Raw genomic sequence first — 19,459 nt, 5'->3', positions numbered from 1 at the left:
ACATAAACATTTGTAGTCTTTACACTAAATCATTTATTTAAGTATTTAACTCGTTCTGTTGGTCATAGTTCTACGTTTATTGATATAATACCTTCTTCCAGAAGGTTCGTACACGTATTGCTTGATCAAGTGTATGCTGTCTCTTTTATGAACAGTTACGAAGTCAGCGAAAAAACACCTTTCAGCTCGGATTTCGTATGAAGATAATTCTGTAATACGGACTTGAGTGAAAACTAAAAGACCTAAATTAGTAATAACACTAACAAATGAAGGCAATGGGTGAATTAATAAATTAAAAAAAATCAACTAATTGAAGGGAGAAAAATGGAGCTAGCCGACTAGGAGCTAGCAAATTATTATCTAAAAAGCTAGTTCTTGTAACCGGTTTTACGAACTAATGTCTCAAGGTGACGAGCGCAATTGTAGTGCCGCTCAGAATTTATGGGTTTTTCAAGAAGCCTGAGCGGCACTGCATTGTAATGGGCAGGGCGTACCAATTACCATCAGCTGAACGTCCTGCTCGTCTCGTCCCTTATTATCATAAAAAAAAGAAAAAACTAATGATAAACATTACATTGTGTTTGGATCAAAAATTTATTCAGTCAAGAACATTTTCAACGAATCGCGTTTTTCTTTTACCAGGCTTAAGGCTATTTCATTGAAATTATTCCTTTCAAAAATACAACACATATTCTTTTCATATTATGAGTTTAAATGAATTGAATGAGCCTTCGGCTAGTTGGATTAAATTTTTTGATCTTGTTGATGCGAGGGAGTCAAAATGGGGTGCGGTGTAATGCAAGATGTCCAAGCTAAGTGCGATTGCGGGTACTTAACCTGGTTTGGCCTATTCACAATCAATAAACATAAAGCGCCAAGTGGCTGAAGTACTCACCTGATACTGGTCAGCCCTTTCCTCAGTCAAGCACTTCACTTGGCACTACGATGACGCGAAAGAAGTAGTATAAAAAACCACGTGTGACAATGATGCACGAATGCGTAACGCGGCGCGTGCGTGGTCAGCGGTGTCCACTCGAACAAGATCAATCGGTAAGTGTCGCGTTGTAAGCGGCCAGAGAGTCGTTCAGCGCCCGATGCGAAGACCAGGGTGATGCCAATGCTCGGATTGTACATCAGCCCCCTAGGTGGCGTTAAAGGCTATTGAATGAGAACAATAACGGCGCAAACATATCTAATCGTGTTTTACTTTTTCCAGTTCTTAAACAATTTAAATTTAAAAACTAGAGATCGCTTCGTAAACTTAGTTGTCACCTAGATTTTGCTCGCAATAGGGTCCATTTTTACACGCTTTTTATTGGGTTCACCTGTATGTATGTTTGTTTGTAACCGACTCATTTGGGCGCGATTTTGACCCACTGTAAACAGCCAGATTTCGTTCAAACTTCGTAGACTTATCGAGGACCGATGACAATAAATTAACTTGATAAAATTATTCCTTTTTCAATTTGCAAAATAAAATTTTTGCGAATTTATTTAATTTTCACCAATCGTCTATAAGGCAGGAATTGATTTTAAAGAATCAAAATAAATTTTTTAGTTCAGTCTTCTATACAAAGCGTGTTTTTTACTTTTTTTTAGCTACTATTTATTAAATGTCGAATCTTGAGGATATAACGGAATAAAATAAACCTAGTAATCTCTTTTGAAGGTAAAAGTTTAAGAAACTAACTGAGAGAACTTATTTTATTTGTGGGACATCATATTTATATTGTTTTATGTGTTATCTGTGCAAACACGTTAAACATCCTATAATACAACTTGTAATCGACCAAAATCTAAATAATTAAATTCTATTCAAACAAATAATGGCTTGAATAGAGCCTTTTGAATCGGAAATGTGAAATGAAAATCAGGGTCTAATATTAATTTTCTATCAAAAAAGAACATCGCCATTTCAGTGTTATAATTAACCAACACAATGTATTAAAGATGAATAAAGATATTTCAATATTTTTCGAGGATATTTTCAGTCGAGATTTCCTCATTAATCTGGTTTTAATCTTTTACAAATCTTTTGTTTACTTGTAAAAAGAATCATTAGCATTATGGAAATTACCGCAAAAAACTGTTTTGTTAAGAGGAATATTTAAAGGAAAAACATTTTTAAGATCCAAGGGTTCGGCGTTCGAGATTGAAAAAATAATTAGTTAGCCGTAAATTGTATATGGTATCGAATGTACATTTATGGTGAATATTCTATATGTAGAATCGAGGTTTTTTACCCAGTTATTGTAATTTTTTTGGTATTATAAGATCTACAAAGCGCAGGTTCGGCCACATATGAAGTATTGCTATCATCTCTGGTCTGCTGCACCCCATTATCAGCTCAATTCATTGACCGCGTGCAAAGCAGAGCACCTCTAATGGTCGAAGACCCAGTGCTCTCAGAACGCCCTGATCACTTAGCGTTGCGTAGAGACGTCGCTTCATTGTGTGTCTTCTACCGCATTTATCACGGGGAGTGTTCCGAAGAGCTGTTCCACCTGATTCCTGCCGCCGAATTCCACCTTCGCCCACTAATTAGGATATCATCCCCACTGGATCCCATCTGGATGTGGCGGTCCTCCACAGTGCGGTTTTCAAGGAGCTTTCTTCTACGTACTACAAATCTGTGGCATGAGCTTCCTTGTGCGGTGTTTCCGGGACGATACGACATCCTTAAAGGCCGGCAGCGCCCCTGTGATTCCTCTCGTGTTCACTTATATACGTGTGATCACTTAACACCAGGTGACCTCGTTTGTACTCCTTTTCCATAAAAAAAAGAACTGGTAAAAGGCTCACATGACGGGAAGTGATGAGGTGGACAACCATGGACATCCATGGACATCTGCAACACCAGGGTTCAAGAGATGCGTTACCGGCCTTTGGAAGTACCTATGCTCTAATCACGAAGGTCCCTAACTCGTATCAGTTCGGGAAAACTGCAGCCGGTTGATTAGTTACCTTGCCTAGCAATAAATATTTTTAAAGTAAAAATACATTAAACATATTATTATTTTACTAGTGGGAGGCTTCTTTGGAAGGGATGCGGCTGCAGCCGTGAAGCAGTAATGTACAAGCAATATTGTGTTTTGGAAATAAGATCAAAAGGGTTTTTTATTTAAAACAAATTTTAATACCACCTACTAAATATTCACAAGCAAGTTAAGATCTAAATGGTTGCTGTAAAATTAAATATAAAAACGTTACAAAAAATTAAAATATATAAACTCTAACAGCCTTACAAATAAAATTGGCATAAAGTTATAACTAAGCATAAACCAAGAATATGTAAAATGTTTACAAATAGACATTTTGCTTACGAATGGTTTTTTCGGACGTATAACGTTTCCCGCGTTTATTTGCAAGGCAGCTTGTCATTCGGAAAACTTCAGTTTACCATTAGGTATAACTTAATACCAAGTTTATTTGTAAGGCCGTAAGTTTCTAAGAACAATTACGCCACTAATATTGCCACAATGATCGGGCAGAGTAACGCCATAAGATACATAATAGCTTTAAGGGTAAATGTACACACTTTTATAATAAAGTCCCAGCCACTGTTCAGGCATTATCTATAAATAAATTTAATTTTTTTTATCAAAAAATGGCTCTGTCGTAAATCCTACTCCTCCACAGCTGAATATCTAAGTGATCCGACAGCCTGGGACTAGATTATGATTATTTTATGGCAATAGCAATGACAGTACAATATTGTATATTTCATTGAAAAGAGCGCAAAAAAATAATGCTGGGAGAGTTTCTTACGCCGCTTCTTCTCTCTCAGAGCACCATTTGTTTCCGGTAGTAGTGTCTAGTATATTAGAATTGACATCAAAAAGAATTCTAAAGGAATCAATTTTGAGAAAACAAATGCCTTTTAACTCGTCAACGGTAACAACAGTGTGTCGACACTAAAGCGACATCGCCTTTTATAGACATCTTCTCCCTGTCCAGCTGTCACTATCAACAACTGATTTATATATAAATAGTTGTTATTCTTATATCGAGAAATCTTTCTTAGTGTAATTTTTTTTTATTGAATTATGCGTTACTTTGCGGAAGTCCATAATTATGCAAATGATTTAAGTTTTCTTTAGTGTTAATTCCGCCAATATTTGTTTTTAAAACAATTCGACACGTGTTTCGCGCGAGACTCAAATTGAGTGCCAGATTTTGGCGAGACAACACGTCCTGAGGATGCCTCGTGTAGAGGTGAAACACGTGTCGAATTGTTTTAAAAACAAACATTGGCAGAATTAACACAAAAGAAAACTTAAATCATTTATATCTTAGTGTATTAAATCATTTTTTTACGAGGATCACGGGGCGAGCAAGAGGCTGAATAAGTTAACAATAATCATATTATTATATCATGCACATTCAATGTTAGAAGAACATCTACAGAGTTATGTAGAATATTAAGTTTTCTACGTATAAAAAGTACATTGAGACAGGATGCTATTCATATTTTAAGTGCCACCCCAAGGAAGCATAAATTCCAGGGATAATGAAAAATCGTCGTAAAATAAAAGCAGCCTTATTTTCAATAAAAATTCTGGCATCTTTATAACGAGGCTATTCTCCAGACTCAGAACATAATGTCTTTCAATCCTTAATTAAAACTTCGCAGTCCTTGTTGAAAAAAAGGACCGAGGATGTTCTTTTAAAATATTTCGAGTTGGATTTAGTTTAAAACGAGATATTAAAAGTACAACTTAGCTTTTGGCGTCTTATTTTCATATAAAACCATAAATATATTCTTATATGTACAAAATGCATGAAGTAAATGATTTATTATTATTATTTTTGTTGCATCACTTTACATATATTTTAATTGAAATGATTTGTAAAACGATGAAAATGTAAATGTTGATTTAAAAGAGTGGCAATGCGTTTCTTCCTACTTCTTCTCATTAGCTCAACTAAAGAGTTCTTCATAAAGATGAAGTAGCGGTAAATTCAATAAGAAAAGATTTTTTTAGACATAAGTGTCATTCCCGTGATCTACAGGAATCAAGTGATTTTGATTTGATTTATTATTTTGTGTGATTGATTAATTTATCATACATCATCCTACGAGATATTTTGAGACTATTGTAATTTTGGTCCTTCGAGCCGGATAATAGGTGGTATGTTCGAAGCTTAGTATAATGCACTAAGTAGTAAATTATACTAACCTTCGAACTAGTAGTACTTCATGAAGCCACCCAGAGATGGCTCCCATAAAATAACTGGATATTCTGAATCCATTGTGTTTTCATTTATATTGACTTTAGCCCATATATTTTTTAATAACGGACTCTATTGCCTATACTGTATTTGATTAATTTATCATAAATCAAATAGGACTATATGATACTATTATTATAAGAACAGCATATTGCTAGAAGTTAATCAAAATTGTTATAAAAATTACATTATTTATTATTATGTATACCGCCGCTTCGTTGACGTGACATACAGCGTGCTCACAGGTGACTGAGTGACTGAAAGGAATTGTCTCCTATAAAATAAAATAACTGTCCAAGCGAAAAGGTAGTAAAGAAGGTAGTAGTAAATTTTACCGGCATTTTTTCACTTGGTGATATTTGAAGGGTCCAAGGGAAGAACATGCTATGTCCGGCGGCCATTGAACTGAAATAATGTAATTAAAAGATTTTAAACCTCTTTAAAAGATAAATTATATCTGTGATTTATTACACAAATGTCTTTGTTTTTGAATTAACTTATTCGTATTCATTCACTACCAAAAAAAACCTTTACATGAATATATTTTTAATGAAATATGCAAAAAACTAAACTAACTCAGAATATACAACCAAAAAACATGCAATGTCCAACCAATACACGCAAAATCTATGCAATGTCCACCTTTTCAAAAAAATAAGATACAAGAAGTGAAACCTAACTTATTATTTTATGTAAGATTTTGCAGTATACTTTTTGCTAAACATTACTTGACTATAAGATAAGATGAGAAATGAGACAAGGTAAGATAAGAAAAGCTATTTTATTAGGTAGGTACTTAACAATCTGTTATGTATTGATACACACAATAATTAGAGCACTTGTTTTTAATTATTCGTAAATTTAATTTGTGAGTAGTAGTTTTTGGCTTTTGTACCACAAAATTTTGACAAGGATTGGATGTCCACAAATTTTGCCTTCGACACAGGAAGACTCTCTGCATATGATTGCTCTGGAAGAACAAACTCTGAGGTTTTGGCCAGATTTTCGCTGCTGTGATCAATCGCTCCAGTCTTTTTTTTGATCCAGTTACCACAGCCGATGTCCACGTACTATTGTATTGTTCTCTGTGAAATAACAGTCTTGAGTATTCTTTTTCAGCCCTTATTTATTTTATTGGCCTAGACTGAAAAGGGCATGCTTTCATGGACAAAACATTTTTTTTCCGTGTACGACTAGGACCTTGCATGTTTTTGCATTGTATTAGTATTTTTAGAAGGCGATTACTCAGTGACTATGCATGTTCTTCCCTAGAACGTTTTTGCGTTCCCTTCTACCACTTTTACACTACAAAATGGCATTACCAGTTTAAAAAAAATAAAAATGTGACATTGCATGTTCTTTCCCTGTGCCCTTCATTTGCCATGAATGATTGACTGATAGTGTCTTCTTTTTTCTTAGAGTGTTTTAAATTGGAGGTCATTGGACCTCAAGAAAAATTTATACATAATAATCATCAATTTGATAAATAGATAATGACTGGTCTGTTGTACCTCTCTAACGGTTGCTTCTTCATCTCATAGATAAGGTTACTTCAGAATTGTGTCTTACTATTTTCTATGGAATTGTTTAGTCTATGTAGTTTTTGTACTGTCTCATCAATTTAACGCCATTATTGACTAACAGCAGCAGCAGTTGTCATCAATCCATCTTTGCCCTAATCGAAACTTACAAGAAGTCTCTTTGCCAGTACATTTAAATGTGTGTTCTGCACTTCACTTTTGGTATTTTAACGAGTTTTTGTTTCAGAGCATAGATTCTATGTAGCATTAGCATTTCTTTTAGCATAACCAAGCGCTGGCAGCTTTTTCGGTCAACGGATCAGCCTAGCTATCCAACGCAGAAATACTGCCAGTATTCTTGGTCCGCTTGCACATGATAGTTTTAATTTTATGTAGTCATGGTATTGTAAATAAAGTTGTAAGATTTGTTTTGTTTTGAATATATTTTGTGGTAAAAATGTTGCTTTAAAATTGGAGATCACTACTCAAATTATAAAACTGTTTGTTCAGCCGAATTATACCAATTTATTTTTTAATACAGCTTATATATAAAATTCTCGTGTCACAATGTTCGTTCCCGTACTCCTCCGAAACGGCTTGACCGATTCTCATGAAGTTTTGTGAGCATATTGAATAGATCTTAGAATCGGCCAATATTTATTTTTCATACCCCTAAATGTTAAGGATGGTCCACACGGTTTTATTTTTTTATTTTTTTTATTACATTTTTTTTTAAATTTGTTTGATTATGAGTCAGCATGAAAAAATACATACAACTTCAAATTTTCACCCATCTACGATCAACAGTTACTTTTGTATCGCGATTTTAATATCGGCAATACAACGTTTGCTGGGTCAGCTGGTTAGGTATAATATTTTAATTGTTGATCATTAATTATTCGTTGATTAAGTATATATTTATGATAATCGAGATATACGAAGAAGAAATAAAAAGATCACCAGTCGAACGACCTCGACAGAAACTGTAATGTACCTAAATCCTCTAGGTATTCCAAGAGCTGGCGGTTGTTACTCGTTTCCATAAGTTTTTAAATGGAGGTAAAAGCAATGGGTCTGTTGTTGGACGAATCCGAGCGTTTCCTCCTTTCTCAAATGTGCACTAAAGCCACCTTTCATAATTTTGGGACTAGTAAGTGGGGGAGCCGAAAAATACGGGTAAGTACCTGTATCAATTCCGGAGCACATGTTGCAAGAAAAATCTTTGTAAAACAATTTTAAAACTATGTAAAACATTATAGATTTGTGACTCAATTAAAATTCATTATACAAAAGTCCAAATTAAATAACTGTACAATGGATGACCAACAAACAAAGCTAACTTGTTTCCAACTCTTCGTTAAATGTCATTTTTAATCCCTTAATTAAAAGTTTAGCCGAGTCCCGGAACTGCTTCCATTTTATTTTCTTTATTTCATATTTCCGCGGAATGTAGCAGAAAGCTAATTGGCACAAAAGTTGAATTTTAAATTAAAGTCATAAATCTAAGCTAGTGAGATTATTGTTCATTTTGGAGTCGGTGCCAGCCAAGATACGTTTGTAACTAAAAACATACTAACTAAAATAATAAAACATAGTAACTTAAGACAGAATCTAACGATGACGATGTTAACACTTTGGAATAGGCAATAACAATACAATGCACGTACGTACCTTGAACTGCTACTAACACTCGATGATTCTCCACCAGCTACAGGGATTCTCACGTGGTCGATAGGATCTTGGAGAAGATGCGCGCGCGCTACGGTTTCGTTCTTACTGTTCGCGTTGACAGCCGTGTATAAACTCGCGGTAGAACGTTGCAGTGCGTTCGCTCTGACATACGTCAAGAACGTCGTGCATGACAGCTAGTGTTAGCTGCAAGTTGTCATTGCACTAAATTCAAGTGCCAACTATCATTCATCGGTGGCGCGAAATAGAAACGTTATGTGTAAAGTGTAACGGAACATAATGACATTGTAAAAAATACGTAATTATTTTTATACTTTTTAGTGCAAATTATATCTATTATTTAGAATAGTGTTTTTGAAGTCAGTTGTTCCTTGTTGGGTATTTTTTTTTATTTCTTTATACTATACTATACTAATCGGTACAGAAAGAATCTTAAGCAAACATAGCTCCGCACAACCACAGAACAGTTTAAAGAGATTAGAATGGCCTTGTGGGCGGGGCAGGCGCGCCGTGTATATGAGCGACGGACCATATTTCAACGAAATTAGCTTCACCGGCTGACAGTCACGCTCTTACTGTGATAACGTATGAAACTCTGCGAAAATGATGAATTTTTTGCACTATAGTAACGCATCAAAAAAGAAGCCTGGTATGTAGTGTAGCCCGAGAAGGAAGTTTCTTTTCATCGGAAAGTCCAAAAACCTTCAAATACCCACTACTGGTATTGTAGCTAATGTTGATAATTAATTCTTATTCACAAACTCTGTCGAAGAGGATATCTCGTGCCTAGTATTCTAATTTATATTTATTGTGGTCTTCGACTTTACCTATTCCAGCCATCTGTAGTAACCTTAACACTGGCATTTTCCAATAAGGTATTAAGCATTTTACTACCCGTAAATGGTAGAGATATATTTTCTGTTCAGCTGCACTTTTCTTGTTCTTGTTCTTACTCGAACTCTGGTCCTGGACTTATGGAAGTCAGCCCTTGTTTATCCGATCAAAAAATATAGAGACAGTTCGAGTCCGAACAACAGGCCTATTGCTATTACCTCCCTGCTCTCCAAAATCAGGGCAGGCTTTGTTAGCCTCCAGTTCTTGGTATACAGAGAGGTTACCCCCAGAAGACTCGAGTTTGCGCGTTTACCACTCATAAAGCCCAATTTGTCGTAACACCGCTCTTTAACCTTAGAGCTTCGCCTAGTATCGGAACAATTAATAGAACACGGCAATACTTCAAGCCGGCCCACATTCCAGCGCTCTACAAAGCGCAGGTCCGGCCAAATAAGGTAAAGTACTGCTGTCATTTCTGGTCTGGCGCACCCCAGTATCAGCTCAAACCATTTGAACGCTGCATGCAGAGCTGCTCGAGATGTCGGGGATCAAGTGCTCTTTGAACGGCTTGATCGCCTGACGTTGCGACATGGCTTATATTTTGTGACTAAAAAACCCATGCGAATCGATTATTTCTTACATGATTTGAATATATTCGATTTAAATCAAAATCAATTTTTGAAAGTCGGGTTGTTCGTTATGCGTTGCGCACATCACTTTACTCAGGTACCCATGGATCAAGGACCCATCCATGAAGTATAACATTAGCGGTATGACAGTTATACGAATAAAATATGAAACTTCATAGGCGTGAGATGTCAAAAGTAGGCGTGTGTATGCCAATTATCTATGTTTTAACCACTTATAGGGCTGCGTTAGTGGTCACGTATGTGTGCAAATGCTTGTGTTTATTTGACTAGGGCGTGTAGTATAACATTGAGTGGTGACAGTGGTTCCCACACAAATTAGCGTTCTAATGTCTTTTACCTATTCTGTGCACACAACTATTTAGACAGTTGGTCTGCTGGAATCATTTTATCATCAAATACGTAATTTAATCCTATATTGTTTTCTGATATGGTATTTAATGTTTATTAAACATAATAGTTCATCAATCAGCATAAAGCGCTAAAAGTCCAAGGATAAAATTATATGATTTATAATTCACTTTAATAATTTAATATTATTTTTGACAGCCCGTTGATCGTGTTACTATTTTGTATTTCGGGTATCACGACAATTCCAGACTCGCCGAAACAAATAGAGCTACAATAAATACGAAAAAAATGTAAATAGTATTATGCAATTAGTGAAAGAAAAGACGGATTTAAAGTGAAGTCCATAGATGAATCTCGAGCGTACCGAGTTCAAGTGTATATTCACGAACGATGCGAGTAACTCATGGCCTTCTTTAGTCTATATAAATCTTGATGACTACGAAAAAAAGACATTAAATTATTAAAAACTTTCGTGAGTCATTATTAAATTATTTATTACTACGGCTTTACTCACGTTTCATCGGTGTGGGTACCGACTAGTTTCGGACCATTCGGAGGTCCTTCATCAGGGTGCGTGTGGTTGGTTCGCGATAACGTCCCACCTCTTACTGCGGACTTTGGCTCGTAGTGCGCGGCTGGACAAGGCGGGGGGCGAAAAAAGTCCGACAGTTCACTACAATTCCGCGACCAATCCTTAATCTAAGAGATACACATATTTTTATTCAAGAATGTAAATTAAGAAAAATAATAAAATACATTATTAAAGTTTAAACCTAATGTATAATTTTAAGTTACACATCTTCTTAATTAAGGAGCCTAATAAAGTTAAATCTAGATTTATATTGTCGGAGGATGCCAACGCGATCTCATTAATTACGTAACCACTATCATTAAGGGGGTACCTCCTGTTCGCTTCTCAGAAATTCCCTTATAAAGTTATACTCCAACATAGAATGGGTAAGGTTAATTTTATACTAAGGCGCTATAAAAAACGTAAACTTAAAGAGTACAGCTTCGGTTATTTATTTCTACAGACTCTTCAATCAATTTCTTCGAAATTTATTATTATAAAAGAACTTTTATATTATGTTACTTGCTGCTTACCTCCTACCCTTCATGAACGAGTCCGACTCGCACTTGGCCGCTTTTTTCATTTTTGTAATGAAATTTTAAAATGTATCTAATTAGTAAAAAAGTGTGTGCGTGTAATCGTTACGCGCGATCGAATAAAAGTTCTTTGAAGTTTACGACACCTATCACTGAAACATATCATAATTTTATTATATCTATTATTATTTATATATTTTACAAAGAATGATATAATGTTATATTGATATTATTCATTAAAATACGAAAAGTAACACTCTCTTTATATCTCCACTAACTTATATCTCCCTCTCAACTTCCGTTCGCCTCACCCGATCACACTTTTAGTAAAGCTCTCGCCACGTATTCACCAGCTTACTCCCCAAGTCTAGCGTGCGTAAAAAAGTTTTACTTCAAAAAAGTATAAGCTTTGACATTGCCTTGACCTAAATGAATTCAGTGATTTTGATTTGATTTATGTAAGCGATGTCGCGGCGACCGTCTCGTCTATACTTATAAATATATATAGTATAATATAATATATACTCGTATACTCATGAAAGATACATGAAAAAAGCTATTACTGCAGGTATAACACAATATGTCCGAAATCAACGGAATTTTCAAGTTTTTTGTCAGTTTGATTACGCTTTTGCTTCTGGTAATCTCAAAAGCAGTTAATCCGATTTGGATGTATATCTTTTCACTTATAATTAAAGTATACCAAAAATAGTGTGTGTGTACTTATGTATGCACGCAAGAAGTTATACTTCTTTGGCCTAACGAAGCAAAAATCATTAAAATGATTTATTCCTCGTGCTATTCTACGTTTTTAGAAAGAAACAATTTTTAAAAATCTTGCATCGATGGCATTGACAATTAATTATTAAATAATGAATACGGCTGTATGGGCTTGAACCCTTTGCGAATGTCGCAAACGTCAGTAAATTTTTGGAAACAACTTCAACCAGTTACTGTTGTGTTACAGTGATGCGCGCGCATCTTAAAATTTCACTCTCATCATTTTTTCATAAAGAAGCATAACTTTAAATATTAAAGATAAAATTGTTAAATCAATGCAAACGCAGCGGCGACAAAAGCCTCGTCTAAAATAAATATTGCTGAATTTATTTCGAGTGATGGACTTTACTTAACATATTTTAATATTTTCTGCTTCGGTGAACTTCATCCTCAAAGAAATTTGAACTGAACAAAATATGGAACCCTTATTTGAATAATACAAGGAAATATTAAAATGTTTCATGAATCATGTCTTTGAATTATTGTTGAAATCTTCTCTTAGAACTTTTTGCACACAATATATTCATATTATATACGATAAACATGGTGTAGTAAGTTATATATCTATATATATATAAAAAGAATTCAGAGGGCGTTGGAATTTATATTCTTCAGCAACCACAATAAGTTAGACCCCCATAAAATATTGTTCGAAGGGTCTCAACGAGAAAAGCTTAAAATCAAATCTTAAAATTCTATAACCTTAAAACCTTATTCATGTTTAAACATTTCTTTGAGTTACATTGAAAATGAGGTTTGTTTACTAGAACGTGCCAATTGGTGCCAACAATGACCAGGCATGCATACACGAGCAGGAGGTGTGCGAACTACGGGTGGGTCGTCAGTAGTAACAAGAAGTACACATAAATAACAATAATTGTAACGACATTATATTGTCATAATAATTTGATTGACTTTAAGCAGGCCTGTCTCTCCCCGTGTAGGTATCGAAATCGTAAGTACGTGCAGCGGCCTCTACAGAGTAGACCAGCCAGTAGGGACTCACGGGACTTTAATGTCGTCCTGACGACGTAAGAGTCACGATGTAGAAAGAGAGGCAACTTCTAGGTGAATAAAAATGTAGGTTAGTAGCGCTGTGCGATCTGAACTACACCTTATTGTATAAACGCAAGAGTACCAATTTCTTTAATTGATTTTGCGGAGTGAGGAGTGAGGAGGAGACTTCCGTACTTATACTATTATATTATCTTCATTTCTTTTGGGTAGGCGAATTTACCCAATTTAGCGCCCGTCAGCTTGAGAAATAAGATGTTTAGTCTCGTTTGCCAAGTAATTTCACTAGCTACGGCGCACTTCCGATCGAATCACAATAATGCACACATTACTGCTTCACGGCACAAAAATGAGCGCCGTTGTGGTACCCATAATCTAGCCGGCATCCTGTCCAGAGGAACCTCTCACTGGTAAATACATAGACGAGAGATACGAGCGGCTTTGTCTGAACCCATAAGAATAAGTATACAGTGCGCCTAAAGAAGTATTCACATGCATATTATATATTGAAATGAAATCTTATAAAGTATAATTGAAAAAATATTTGAATTTATGTTTTTACTATGCAGCTGACGACAGTGTGCTCGCGCATTCGATCCGACAGCTGACAGCTGCCAAGTTAGGCGGTTCGGTGTTGCTCCGGTGTGAAGTGTCGTCACAACTCAACTTCCCGGATATAAGGTGGTTGCAGGATGGACTGACATTGGCCACAGGCTATATGGGAACAGGTATATATTTATCTTGTAATTCCTTACAATACTTACTCCATACAACTTAACTAATTCAATTCAATACAATTAAAAATCTTTTAACAACTTTGTATTGAGCTGATTTCACTACCATAGTATCATTGGCTATTACTCATGTAGGCCTGTGGTAAATGACCTTGACCATGACACATACACACGATTTACACTGTGACTAAGCAAACTTGGGAAGACAAATCTATTGAGTGCCACGCCGTACAACGCCGAGACTCGTCGCTGTCCGAGTTAAATTAGCGGAGCTTCGCTGTCCGTATCGTCAATCTTTTTGTATGTACCAATCCTTGTGCTCCGCCCAGAAAAGACTATTACTCATATTGTGGTCTCCCGGGATCCAATCCTAGTAGGTACAAAAATTAATATGATGAATATGAATGTTTGTTTCCAAGTCGTGAATGATATTATATATGTTTAAACAATTTGTTATTTTTTTAAAGCTCAAACCTGAGAGTTGAACATGACATACCATGATTTATGAACCATACGTCATTCGGACGGTTGGCTCAGTGGAAGAGTGCTTGGATGGAATCCGAGAGGGCGCGGGATCGAGTCCCTCATCGTTCATAAATTTGATTACCAAATTAATTTGTGAGAGGTGAGGGATATCGCTTTAAAAAATGATTAATTGTTTAGATTTGAAAGAGCGACATCTCAAATAAATTTCTTAATATACAATTATTAGGGTTGAGCAGGCTATCAACTTTATAGTAGATCCTGTAGATGAAGCTACAACCTAAGAATTGAACAAGATATACCAAGATATATGAACCATACGTTACTCGAACCGTTGGCTCAGTGGAAGAGCGCTCGGACGGAACCCGACAGGTCGCGGGTTCGAGTTCCCGCATCTTTCATAAATTTTGGTTGCTGTCTTTGGCAGTCGAAGTAGCAGCCCCAGTACTAAGTGACGTTACTTTGACGTGAGAAGGAGCCAGAGTGTCAAAGCAAGTTGAGTCCTACATCAGCGCTCAAGCCACTAGGGTCATTCCATCAGGACGCATGCCATCGCGGCAGGTAAAATACCATTTACCAGTGGCAGGCTCCTTTGCACAGGGTGCCGGCTAGATTTTGGGTACCACAACGGCTCCCATTTCTGCTGTGAAGTAGTAATATATAAACACAGTAGTGTTTCGGTCCGTAGCTAGTGAAATTACTGGGCAAATGAGACTTGACATCTTATGTCTCAAGGTGACGAGCGCAGTTGGACTGCCGCTCAGAATTTTTGGGTATTTCAAGAATATTGAGCGGCACTGCATTGTAATGGGCAGGTTGTATAAATTACCATCAGCTGAACGTCCTGCTCATCTGTAATTGTATTTCAATCTGTTTTTGTGCAATCTGTTTTTCATAGAAAAAAACACGCGGGCCCTTTCGTATTAGGTGTACGAAAGGGCCCGCGTATAGCTACACCCTACTAAAAAAATGCTATTTAATATTATGGTAATAATAAAAAGCAACGATATCTTATAGTTCACCTGATTAATGACACATAAAAAATAAAAATAAAAAATTTATTACTAGAAAGCAATTTGATTTTTCTTGTACTCATTTGTTATAGACACGCGGTGGATATCAGGTGCCGGTGGATTTCTTATGGGGTCGGATTTGTCACAAGCTGATGTCGAAGCAGAGTACACTTGCATTGCACTGGATACTCTCAGTAACACTCTAACCCTTGCTTCAGACGGTGAGTTTGAAATTTTCTCGCTGACTGCTTATTTTTCGTGGCAGTGAATTGAATTTAATTATTGAAGAGAACTATAAAAGAGAGGTGTTTGTGCTATGTATCAGCTTGGTTATAGACAGTCTCTCAAAGAAAAATTTAAAGAAATAAATATTATGACTGTTCATTGTCAGTACATTAATGAAAATTTAATATACGTTCACAAAAATCGTCACCTTTTTGCTCTTAATAATTTTCATTATTATAACACTAGAAATAAGGGATTGCTTGTAACTAATTCTAGTAGGCTTCATAAGATACATAGCTTTAAGGGTAAATGTATACACTTCTATAATAAAGTCCCAGCCACTGTTCAGGCATTATGTATAAATAAATTTGAATGTTTTATAAAAAAATGGCTCTGTCGTAAATCCTATTACTCCACTGCTGAATATCTAAATAATGGGACAGCCTGGGACTAGATTGTGATTATTTTATAGCGATAGAAATGATTGTACAATATTGTATATTTTTATTGAAAAGAGCGCAAAAAAAGAATGCCGGAAGAGTTTCTTGCGCAGCTTCTTCTCTCTCAGTTTGTTCCCGAAGCGGTAGTAGTATCTAGTATATTAGAAATGACATCAAAAAAAATTCTAAAGGAATCAATTTTGAGAAAATAAATGCCTTTCATAATAAGTTAAGTAATTTTATAATAAGATTCGTTCAAATAATTCTCACCATAGACTAATAACATACTAGCATACAGACAGACGGACGAGCTTGCAAAAGAGAAGAACATCTTTAACGGAGATACAGAAATATAGAAACTGAGAGCCAATTTATTTAAACTGTAACCGATTTTGATTGAATTCAAATTCAAATGTTATTTTTCAGAATAGGATATGAATTCACTTACAAGTATGCCTCAGACCTGAGAAGATCGGGCTCCTTTTTTTCTCATAAACATATTGTTACTATATTATAATATCGTATAATAAAATCTACAATTTAATAGCCTGCCCATAGGCTATTAAAGGGTAAATGCCCACGCTCAATTCCCAATCTATGGTATTATTAGGAAAGTCATTTATGTTAGTAACCTTTAACACTCAAATGTTTTCTAACAATGCTTTTGAATTTCGGTATACATTTGTTTTGAACATTTTTGAGAGCTTGTTGTAAAAGCATATACAACGCCTCACAAAAGACTTACTAACTCGACTTAACCGAGTACTAGGCATCATAAATTTCTATTTGTTCCTGCTGTTTACATTATGGTTATGACAGTTTCTAGCAAATTCACTTATGTACCTATGTACATACATAACATTATCAAGAATATATCGAGAGGCAAGAGTCAAGGTGTAAATCGTAAAATTATTCTCTCAATGATTCTTTAGGACCTAGGTTATAAAAAGCGCGAATAGCCCTCTTCTGGAGCACAAAGAACTTTGACAAAGTTCTTTATTTGCCAGAAATATTCACAAGTAAAGTTGTTACAAATTTAAGAGCAGGCACATGCAAAATCATAAAAGCAATTGTGTGGTTTTATGAAACCACGATGCTTTTTTTCACAAAATAACATAGGTATTAATATCAGCACAGAAAAAAAACAAATTTATATATTATGCTTTACATTTTCATAAAATAAAAAAACCTTTATCAAGTGTGTGGGGTTCGAACCTACTCTTCCACCCGACCGCAATTGCATCCAATATGAGAACTATAGGTGCTGCCCGACCGTCACACGACATGCAACACACAGACGAAAAAGTTTGAGACGATGCAATAAAGATTGAACTTAAAAAAAAAGGTTTCAAATCGCCATCACCATCGAATAGAAATCACATTAGATGTTACGTGTCTTGAAAATAAATAATCTCATTGTGTATTCCTTGTAGAATCAAATTGGGCGGAGGTTTTGGAAGTTAACTCTATAGAGGCCCGCGTCGGAGAAACAGTGATACTTCCCTGCACTTTACGACACATTAACCGACAGGCTATTAGGTGAGTCGTTGATTTCCATCGAAGAGAGTAAAAGAAATGTGAGAGTTCCTTTAACGAAATTATTATCCTGTTAAATTTCAACCGATTGGAAAATTGTGACAACGCAGTTCGATACATAAATAAAAGTGTGTGTCGACTTATCTATGCACGCAAGAAGTTATACTTCTTTGGCCTAACAAAGCAAAACTCCTTAAAATTATTTATTCCTCGTGTTATTCTACGTTTGTAGAATGAACAATATTGTAAAAATCTTGCAAAGATGGCTTTGGCAATTAATTATTAAATAACGAATTCGGCTGTACGGGTTTGAACACTTTGCCTGTCTTAATAATGGACGAAGAAACCAAAAAAAAAATAACGAATGACGCAAACGTCAGAAAATTTTAGGAACTAACTTCACACCAAAGAGTATAATAATATATAGGGAAAAAAGAGCCCTCTCTACGCATTATGAGCTGTCTATTTGAAAACTAGCGCCATCTGGAGATTGGCCCCGAAAATAACTATATATATGCACGAAATTATAAAAATCATTTTTAATGCTGTGACGCAATTAAATAACTAACTCTACTTTTTAATGTAGGTATTGCAATTTTTTAACATGTTGAAATTGCGCGTAGAGTTAGTTATTTAATTTGTCACAATATAGAACTTAAAGGATAGATTTAGTAGTGTAATTATGCAAAATGGACCACGAGACCTATATACATGCGCAAACGCTAGAAGTATCCTCCATTTTATGACCAGTGGGCAGTGACACAAATAAAGAAAAGTTTAAAGGTTTCAATGCGAAGTGCCAGCTGACAAAGCTTTCATTTTCGGGCCAACTAACAGATACTTTCTACTTTTCTTTTACAGTCACTTTAAGGCGTCTGTCCCACCCCTGCTTCACACTGTTACTTTTGTGTTACAATATTGCGCGCGCATCTTAAAATTTCAATATCATCACTTTTTTTATAACGCGCCTAAAGAAGTATAACTGCAATAAAGGAAATAGAAAAAATAATAAAACTGCTCTTTCTATGCATATTATGGGTATAACGTTACTTTTACAATAATTGGTTTTATCATTTATGTGATAGAGATTGTAAGTAGTGTGCTGATCGATGTCTTTCAGTTGGCAAAGACAGGATGCTACTGGTGTTTGGGTGACAGCTTCCGGCGAAGGTGTGGTCCAGAACGGAGCTCTAGTGCTGCCAAATGTGGGCACCCAACACGCTGTCAGATACGCTTGTGCACCCAGCAGTGAGGGAACACCCAGGCTCATTGTGAGACTTCTCGTGTACGAACCACTTGCTGTCACAGTTACTCCGAATCCAATGGTAAGAGTGTTTTTTTTTTTTTTAAAAATACGGGACGAGACGAGCAGGACGTTCAGCTGATGGTAAATGATACGCCCTGGTTATTACAATGCAGTGCCACTCAGAATTCTTGAAAAGCCCAAAAATCGAGTAGCACTACAATTGCGCTCTTCACCTTGAGACAAGATGTTAAGTCTCATTTGCCCAGTAATTTCACTAGCTACGGCGCCATTCAGACCGTAACACAGCAATGTTTACTCATAACTGCTTCACGGTTGAAATAGGCACCGTTGTGGTACCCATAATCTAGCCGGCATCGTGTGCAAAGAAGCCTCTGACTGGAAAATTATTCCCCATTAAAAAGTATTCTGCCGTGTCTTCGCTTATCTTTGTTGATATTTCAAATCAAATCAAACTAAAATCACTTTAGTCATATAGTTCAAGGAAAGAGTCTTATGAATTATGAATCTTAAAGTTTTCTTTTATATTACATTTACCAACACTACTGAAAAGCTTGAGCTTTAGTGAGAAGAAGTGGCAAGAAACTCAT

General features: G+C 35.7%; 1 protein-coding gene across 1 annotated transcript in view; it reads left to right on the top strand.

Annotated features, from left to right (window-relative positions):
• The window catches only part of LOC126969574 (cell adhesion molecule Dscam2-like), a 49,518-nt gene that overhangs the window by 26,048 nt on the left and 4,011 nt on the right, over nucleotides 1-19,459 (top strand). The window contains exons 4-7 of the mRNA XM_050815106.1: nucleotides 13,744-13,902; nucleotides 15,497-15,625; nucleotides 17,503-17,608; nucleotides 18,726-18,930. Of these exons, the coding sequence (XP_050671063.1) occupies nucleotides 13,744-13,902; nucleotides 15,497-15,625; nucleotides 17,503-17,608; nucleotides 18,726-18,930 (599 nt within the window). The remainder of the gene's footprint in view (nucleotides 1-13,743; nucleotides 13,903-15,496; nucleotides 15,626-17,502; nucleotides 17,609-18,725; nucleotides 18,931-19,459) is intronic.

This window comes from Leptidea sinapis, chromosome 18, assembly GCF_905404315.1.
Source record: "Leptidea sinapis chromosome 18, ilLepSina1.1, whole genome shotgun sequence".
NCBI lineage: Eukaryota > Metazoa > Arthropoda > Insecta > Lepidoptera > Pieridae > Leptidea > Leptidea sinapis.
Note: the sequence above shows the minus strand (reverse complement) of the source record. Positions and strands in the feature narration are given on the sequence as shown.